Source organism: Oncorhynchus masou, chromosome 24, assembly GCF_036934945.1.
Source record: "Oncorhynchus masou masou isolate Uvic2021 chromosome 24, UVic_Omas_1.1, whole genome shotgun sequence".
Lineage (NCBI taxonomy): Eukaryota > Metazoa > Chordata > Actinopteri > Salmoniformes > Salmonidae > Oncorhynchus > Oncorhynchus masou.
Window position 1 is genome coordinate 63,092,127 of NC_088235.1, and position 8,983 is coordinate 63,101,109.

At 40.8% G+C, this 8,983-nt stretch overlaps 1 protein-coding gene across 1 annotated transcript in view; it reads right to left on the reverse strand.

Moving 5' to 3' along the window:
• Nucleotides 1–8,554, reverse strand: part of LOC135511671 (DNA nucleotidylexotransferase) — a 143,369-nt gene extending 134,815 nt beyond the window's left edge. The window contains exons 1-2 of the mRNA XM_064933151.1: nt 8,361–8,554; nt 4,999–5,173 (exon numbers count right to left, since the gene is read on the reverse strand). Coding sequence (XP_064789223.1) covers nt 4,999–5,173; nt 8,361–8,554 — 369 coding nt within the window. The remainder of the gene's footprint in view (nt 1–4,998; nt 5,174–8,360) is intronic.
• Nucleotides 8,555–8,983: the final 429 nt, after the last annotated feature.

The window sequence follows — 8,983 nt, forward strand, 5'->3', positions numbered from 1 at the left end:
AAAATCAGTGACAAGTATTGAATATTGTTGTCCATCAATGATCGCAACCAAATGTACTTAGCTTGCGTAATTTTGACAAAAACAATGGATATGTTGCCCTAAGAGTTGTGCAAGGTTAGTAGAATCTTATTCAAAAAATTTCACAGTTGTAATGGCTGCCAAAGGTGATTCCACCAATTATCTCTGGGGTGTGAAGACATACACAATCAAAACATTTTAATATCTTAAAAACATTTATTTTTATTAAATATAATTTGACTTTCACTTTGAAAAATATAAGTAGGTTGTGTAGTTCTATAGGAAAAGCAACCAAATGTACTAAATGAGAAAACTGTGCAAGGTGTGTGTAGACTTTCACTAGCGACCGTATGTAAGAGCATGCAAATGTAATCCCGCCCCATGAAGGTCATTATCATATAATATTTTATATAAAAAAAAAAAATTTTTAAATATTGATAAATATTTTGATATAAAAATTATAATTATTGATATCAGTAAATACAATTATGGAGTGTACAAAACATTGCTCTGCTCTTTCCATGACATAGACTGACCAGGTGAATCCAGGTGAAAGCTATGATCCCTTATTGATGTCACTTGTTAAATCCACTTCAATCAGTGTAGAAGAACAGGAGGATTTAAAGGATTTTTAAACCTTGAGACAATTGAGACATGGATTGTGTATGTGTGCCATTCAGAGGGTGAATGGCACACATTTACAGATTCCCTTGTGTATCAAGAAAGGTCCACCACCATAGGACATGCAGCCAACTTAACACAACTTTGGGAAGCATTGGAGTCAACATGGGCCAGTATCCTGCTTTCGACGTAGAGTCCATGCCCCCAAGGAATTGAGGCTGTTCTCATTGCAAAAGATGTGCAACTCAATATTAGGAAGATGTTCCTAGTGTTTTCTATACTCAGTGTATGTTTTCCTACTGGTAAGTACCTAACAGAAATATTACATTTCAATAGTTTTTTAATAGGTAAAATTCCCTTCAGACACACTGTGCAGGGTACAGGGTGAAATATTTATGGTTGTAAAACGCATAATGTTTTTATAGTGTTAGGAAGACCCTGAGGCAAAAGTGTTAGCAAAGCCAGCTCTGAGAATATTGTCTCTCTACGCAAGGCTCTTAAATAGATTTATGACTCTCTACTGGAAGCGAGGCACACGTAAATGCCATGGTGTATTGCCTTGTGCAATTTAGTATAAGGATACATCATGGGATAAGCAGTAAAAGAGGCTTGTGGTTTCCTTAGGAGACAGGTCGATAAACGGTAACATTGCATCATTAGCTCAGCTTCTTCATGACATAGCCACCAGAAATCTATTGATGGGCCAGCATTTCATATGGAATAGCATGAATGGCTGCGCAGGAATGGGAAATAGACATTTTCATATCCGTTGCTGCATAGCTTTGGCACACACTCGTCATATCTTTGCATAATGTTGTCCGAAAGGCAGGCTTGCAAGCCATTTTGTGATGAGGTTGGTGGGAAGTGGAACTGGGTTCAAAATACTATTTTAAATATTTCAAATACTTTATTTGCTTTAGTTTGTCTGAAGTGTCAGATGGACTGGGTTTGCACATTTGGATCTTTCTATTGGTTTTATTACACCAGGCAAGCTCAATCCAGCCCAGCTAAAGTATTTGAAATGATTTCGAATCACATTTGTACCCAGTTATGGTAGGAATAAGAGACGAACCAGACAGTATATTTCTTTATTCTGTTGTAGATGCCTCCACAGTGCATTCCAGGAGAAACAAATCCGTGTTTTGGTTAGGAGCGAGCTCCGAGTCCTGATGTTACGCCGATGGGTCTATTTGACATGCGACAGCAATATGGGGGATCCTTCTGCCGCTGTCAAGCAAACTGAAATGTCTTAATGTGAGTGGAGGCTAGAGAAAGTTAAGTGTTCTCTCTACAATTCCTCTCTTTTACACACCCACACCCAGACACACACCAATGCGCAAACACAAACACGCACATGCACACACGTACATACACACAAACACACACACACACGCGCACACCTACACAATAAAGCTCCCCCTTAAAATCTGTTAGCATTAAATTCATTAACTTTAGATAAGGATTTTATATTTTATTACTCCTTTACTGAGCGCCACCAGTGACATACCGACTAATCAGTTACCATATGGTAATTAGTATTATTGCAAATGTCGTTGAGAAAATTGACTCAGTATGTTCAAGGTTGCATTTTACTATCTGTCTCTCCTTCTCCAACATCATTCTTTCATGGACTAATTCACACTACCAAGTTTACTTCAATATGATGGTTATTAAATCAATCTTTGAGCATAAAAGCGATTTCATTTCTAGCATAAATAATTTTACTGACAAAAAGATCCCACCTTGTCGAGCATATTTTGTCTTGTCGACATTTAGAAAGTGTCCCGGCAAATTTGCTGTTTCTATCAGGCCTGTCATGAAATGTTTTATCTGATATGTACTTTACCCGCATAAAACAAATGTATGGAAACCTCATAACAGAATGGGTTTTAACAGTGTAGATACTGTAGTAGGGTGGCACTTACGGTGAACTCAGGCTATCTCACCTCCCTATAGCAGAGGATGCCTGAGAAAGTGGGCTTGGTGGAGTTGAGGTGGTATTCTGTGTGGAGGAGACCTCCGGACCAAGAGGATCCTGTCCTTGTCCCTTCCATGGGAAATACTGGACAATTTCCTGAATGTAGACGTCCATTTTTGATAAATGTATAATCTCAGATAGTCTTGTTGCCCCAAAACTGAGTTCCAACCAAACGTAATGTATTATTTTCATTTGGAATTGCCATGGAAATGGATAGAATGGGTCAAACTGGATTTAAATGAACACTGGCTCTTAGCAGCCAAACATAAAACATGTCTGCGCACTACTCCGAGTCAATATTCACTAATAAGAAGAAAATCCCCTCGACCACGCCCACAAATTGGGAAAACATTGTCCCCACATTATAAAAGAAGCAACTTTGTTGAACATGTTTTGTTATACAGAAATAACAAAGCATGTCAAAAAAAGCTGCTGTGTTGTTCAATGTACACGTATCCAGGTCAAGAATCCTGAACTGTGGTTTGTAATGCTCCCGCATAGGGAAATATAGCATGCGAGAAGAGCCTGGTGGTTTCAAGCTATTTATTGTGGGTGAGCGGGAAATGTGGGGACCCAGTGTACAAGTAGACTACACTATGTGTAGCTATGTGTGGAATCACAGGTAAGACATTTAACTTGTTTAGTATAGTCCGTTTGTAACTCCACTCACTACTTGTAGCTGTATAGTCCAATTCTTTGTGTTGTTGGTCTTGGTAGCTAGCTAGCACTCACTAGCACTGTCATTAAAAGGGGCATGAGGTAAGCCATACAGTATTACGTTTTTCTAAATAGTCAGAATGCTCGGGAGCAGGCAATGTTGAAATGTCATCTTTGGACATGTTGTGCTTTTCATAAATGTTGTTTTTAAATGACAAAAACAAGCAGACAAGAAAATTGCGTTTGAAAAAGGTCAAGATTTTGCTGTGAGGCAATGGGGTAACATAGGTACACTCAGGTTGTATTCCCCACAGGCAGGTGGGACTGCGATGTTCTATTTAATACCGGCTGGGACTATTTGACAGACACTACCGGTCAAAAGTTTTAGAACACCTACTCATTCAAGGGTTTTTCTTTATTTTAAAAATTAATTGTAGAATCATAGTGAAGACATCAAAACTATGAAAAAACACATATGGAATCATGTAGTAACCAAAAGTATTAAACAAATCAAAATGTATTTTATATTTGAGATTCCTCAAATAGCCACCCTTTGCCTTAATGACAGCTTTTCACACAGCTTTTCACATTTGTTTATCACTTTTTTGGTTACTACATGATTCCATATGTGTTATTTCACAGTGTTGATGTCTTCATTATTATTCTACAATGTAGAAAATAGTAAAAGAAAATCAAGTAAAACCCTTGAATGAGTAGGTGTTCTAAAACCTTTGACCGGTAGTGTAAGACCATGGGCCAAGAGGCCTTGATATTGACTTGAACCAATCAACATAGCTAAAATGGACGTCAACACTCCAATGCACCAATCACACAGACATGCTGTAGTCTTCTGCAGCAATTACAGGTGCACTCCAGGATATTAAGAATAACACATTATATTAAATGATATATACATGTATATATTTTGCAGGACATAACATATCTTGCTAAATGGATGACTAGTACACAAAAAACAGGGACCACTTTTTGCTCATGAGCACCACTTTCAAAACTACTGGCTGAAATTATACAAAAGTTTGTCAGTGCATCTTTAATGAAATACTACAGTATTACAAACAGCCCCACCAAGATGCCCATCTGCTAGCAAATGGTTTCAGTGGGGAGAGAGGCCTATATTGTGTGTGACTCCTCAGACAAATTAGTTCAACTCACCCTCTGTCTGTGTTTTTCAGAACTACAGTATCTATACTGTATTTCCTTTGTTTTCCTAAATATACTCTCTTGCACACACACACACTTCCACACTCGCTACGCACATACACATCTCAGGCCATCATAGTCACCACTAACCGGCCTCCACCCAGCCCTGAATTTTAGTCACTGTTACTAGCCGGCTACTACCCTGTACTCAACCCTGCACCTTAGAGACTGCTGCCCAATGTACATAGTCATTGAACACTGATCAGTTTAATAATGTTTACTCTTTTACCCATTTCATATGTATATACTGTATTCTAGTCAAGGCTCATCCTACACAACTACTGATGTACACATTATTTCTATTCATAATGTCTATACACACCATCATATACATATACGTTGCTCGTCCTGATATTTCTTTATTCCTTTACTTGTATTTTGGGGATTTGTGTGTAACACAACACACACACACACACACACACACACACACACACACACACACACACACACACACACAGCGGTAAATGCCCACATACACTCACACTGACCACAGGTTCCCTCACCTGAATACAGTGCCTGGTCTCCACTCTGACAGGTCTCCCCTCTCTCATGCTGTCCGTGAACCAGGAGATGTCCAGCACAGCCAGTCTGGAGACATCCCTCAGACCATGTCCCATCAGCCACGCCCACAACACCTCAGCCTGATTGTCCTCCGCCACCACGTGAGTGACATCATCACTGCACAAGGAACAGGAAGAAGGGAGTCACAGGTCAGTAAAATTACAGTAAAACTTTACAGAAAGCCTGCAGGTATAATACCTTATGATGTGGTTACAAGTGGGGGCTACACATCGCTAGCGGAGGAGTCGTCCAGTGGCTACAGAGAGCTGAGGACTAAGGAAAATGTCAGGACCGGCAAGCCAGGCGTGATATGCATTCACAATTGAGATCCATAAAGATATGCATTCACCTACAGCAGGATTGGGAAACTTAATGTTGCGAGTTAGAATAGTAGAAAATTTAAGGTGCAATTTCAGCCTCTCATGGTGAGTTCAGATTTTTTATGGCACCCACCCCATTCAAAGTTGCCCATCCCTGACCTAGAGTATCCCACAGCTCCATAGGGATCCTCACAACAGACGTGTCTGGTTTTCTCCCAGCAGGAAACCCTCTCTGTTCCACCAGTGTGTAACTACCATACCAATGAGCCAATCAGAGCACCTGTCCATGCATGATTATCCTCCCCATGCTCCTTCTCCTCCTGTCTCCTAGCTGAGGTAAAACAGCGGAACGGCTCCTTACGGCCCTCCCAGGACATCCCAACAGCCTAACAGAGCGTCACTTCAGCAGAGAGGCAAAGGTCTAATTGGCCAAATCAGCAGTGAATCTTGTGCTCTGTCTGACTGCTCTGTGTACTGGTTGGTTGGTTGGCCTACCGCTGAGACCAGGTTTAGAGAGGCTCCAAAACAATAACAGCAACAGAGTGAGGCTCATCAAAGATAACACAAACCGTATGAGTGGATAGAGCATATAATCACATTCAATATCTTTGCGCAGGTGTGAATATGACTATATTATCACCAAACTGAGAAAAAAAAATATTCTACGCACTGTAAACATCAACTTTGGTGAGTTATTGTGGTGTAGTGAATATTGTTATTTACAGACAAAGAAGTGGTAAAACCCATCCTCTTAGAAAAAGGAAAAATAAATTGTCCTTCAGATTAATCGCCATCTGTTGATTCTAACAAAAGAAACAGGAAGCCTTTCAAAATTTCACAATCGAGTGTGGACTGATGTAGATATTCAACTCTGTGCTTAAATTGATATATAGGTACTGAATTTAGCCATGGTGGATAAATAAAATAGAGTGCTCTCTCAAGGATAAATAACTGAATGCTCTCTCTCATTCCTTCACTGCTCTTTTACTCGCTGCCCTCTAAACAGAAACACAGCCCCTATAATCTAGGCCAAAATCCTGATATTTTTCTGACTTGCGACCAGCAGTGAATATAAAATGGCACGGCAGATAGATATGCAAATGAGCAAGCATGCCCTGCTGCACCAGATTGGAGTTCCCAGGAACAGTGGGACCCTGAGCTCCAGCGCAGTGAGCAAGGACAGGCTAAAGTCAATGGGGTTCAGATAGGGAGCGCTGACGCCTGTGCTAACTGGAGTGTACACTGCATCCTACTGCATCCCACTAGCAGATCCAAGATCAAGATTACGGAAGGTATGTGTCGATAATCGACATGCCATTCATTTCACAGCAGCTAAAGCCAAAATCGCAAACTAGCTCGTCACTCAAAACTCCCACGATAAACTCACAATTCAGAAAACTTGATAATGCTTAAGGTGTTGTGTATTTGCGTTTGAGTTGAAATTAGAAAGGTGGATTTATCTAAGTGGTTAAACTGATCAGATCACACTTGATAAATTATAAATGAAGGTTTGTGCCTCTCATCCACCTCACAAACAGCATTCAACCGCACCAAACAATGTATGTGTGCCTGCTTGCTTGCGCGCGTGCGTGTGTGTGTGTGTGTGTGTGTGTGTGTGTGTGTGTGTGTGTGTGTGTGTGTGTGTGTGTGTGTGTGTGTGTGTGTGTGTGTGTGTGTGTGTGTGTGTGTGTGTGTGTGTGTGTGTGTGTGTGTGTGTGTGTGTAACGTTCAAGAAAATATCTTGTTTGTGTAAGGCTGTGTTAGGGAGGTGTTATCAAAACTGCCGCTGAAATCAAACTGTCTGCTAGGCAGAATGTCAGTTCGAGGCGCACACACTGCCTATTTCCTGTGGTTGGTTTCAAAGAATTGTATCAAGCCAAGTGTAACCGTAGAGGCGCTCAAGCTGTGTTTCTGGGAATGCTGCCATCATCCGCAGCCTGGTGCGATGCGGAGCTGGCAGCAGCTCTGTTCAATTCCTCCCAGTTCGCCTCCTCCCACTGGTGCCCCTCAGGCAGACCTATACAGCTCTATCTGCCTGGCTGAGCTTGATCAGCTCAGTATCGCTAGCTACCGCTGCCACCCAGCTATGGCACAATGGATCATTAAATGAACCTGTGGCTGGCTGTTGGCTCCACGTCAATTCAGCAAGCCATGACACCCACCATCTCAGATGTTTCTGAAATCGTTTCTGTAGTCAGGAAGAGATAAGTTAAGCATTCCTGGAAGCATTATTTTGTTGAAATATAATTTGATCTCTGAGAAATTAAGCTAATTGATTTCACCCAAATTGGCCATTTTACATTTGAAGGATTCATATACATTGTATTTGGAAAGTATTTAGACCCCTTGAATTTTTCCACATTTTGTTAAATTACAGCCTTATTTTAAAATGGATTACCACCATGCCACCACCATGCTTCACCGTAGAGATGGTCCCAGGTTTCCACCAGACGTGTCACTTGGCATTCAGGCAAAATAGTTGGGTTGTGGTGGGTCTGTTTGTGGCTTTTGACCATTTCTTTGGATTCCTCATGTCTATCTCATTGTTTGGTCCAAATTGGATGTTAGGTAATATATTTATTCAATTTTATATGAGTCCTATAAATTAAAATAGCCAATTTGGGTGCAATCGATTGAGTTAATTTCTTAGAGATTTAATTATATTTCAACAAAATAATGTTGCAGGAATGCTAATCGTATCTGTTTCTAACAACAGAAACAATTTCAGAACAATCTGAGATGGTGGGTGTCGAAATTGTGTCGAAATTGTACTTTTTGAGGTGGAACAACCCGCCTGTTATACAGGCTATTGTGTGGTGGCTGGTGGGCGATTCCTTCTTAATACACAGTGACATTGCTTGGAACCAAGAAACTTCAAACAATCAGACATAGAGCAACAACATTATGACCAGGAGGTTATGGAAAAACAAGGAAACCAAAAAAATCTATTTGACTTGAGAATTACAGTGTGCTGGTTGGCCTACCTGAGGACATCTTCCACCCTAAAGCCCTTTGACCTGGCCAGGCTGGTCAGAAAGTTCCTTCTACTGCTGCCCATCTTCCTCTCCACCAGATACAGAGTCACCTCCTTGAACTTGACCTCTACCTGACCCTGAGCACCAGCGTCAACCGGCCTCTTCCTCTTTTTCACAAGAGCTAGCATGCCAGCATGGTTCATCTCTTTGGGATGAGCTTCAGAAAGTGGAGCACTTAAACTTGAAACTCGTTTTGCTTTCTCAAAGGTCTGTATTGTGTGCCTCGCAATTCTTGCCTCTCGGAAAATGCTTGTTTTGGTGATGCCACAGTTGTTGGTCTCTTATTTGTCAACACAAGGATAAACTGGCAGTTGGAATGAGGTCTGTGAGGGGCTGACAGACAGGAAGCCTTGGGCAAAGCAACAGGTGTTTATGATTTGGATTTTATTAGGCAGAGATCAACTGCCGCAATCAAACAATGACAAAGGGGAAAAAACATAAATAACTTATTAGAGGGGCTTCGTGAATCCACATAGAATGGATTTAAAATGTATCTACATAGAATCTAATGAGGAAAAGCAAAGCCATGTTAACAATACCAATGAAACTGGGCCCAGAAAAAAATGACATTT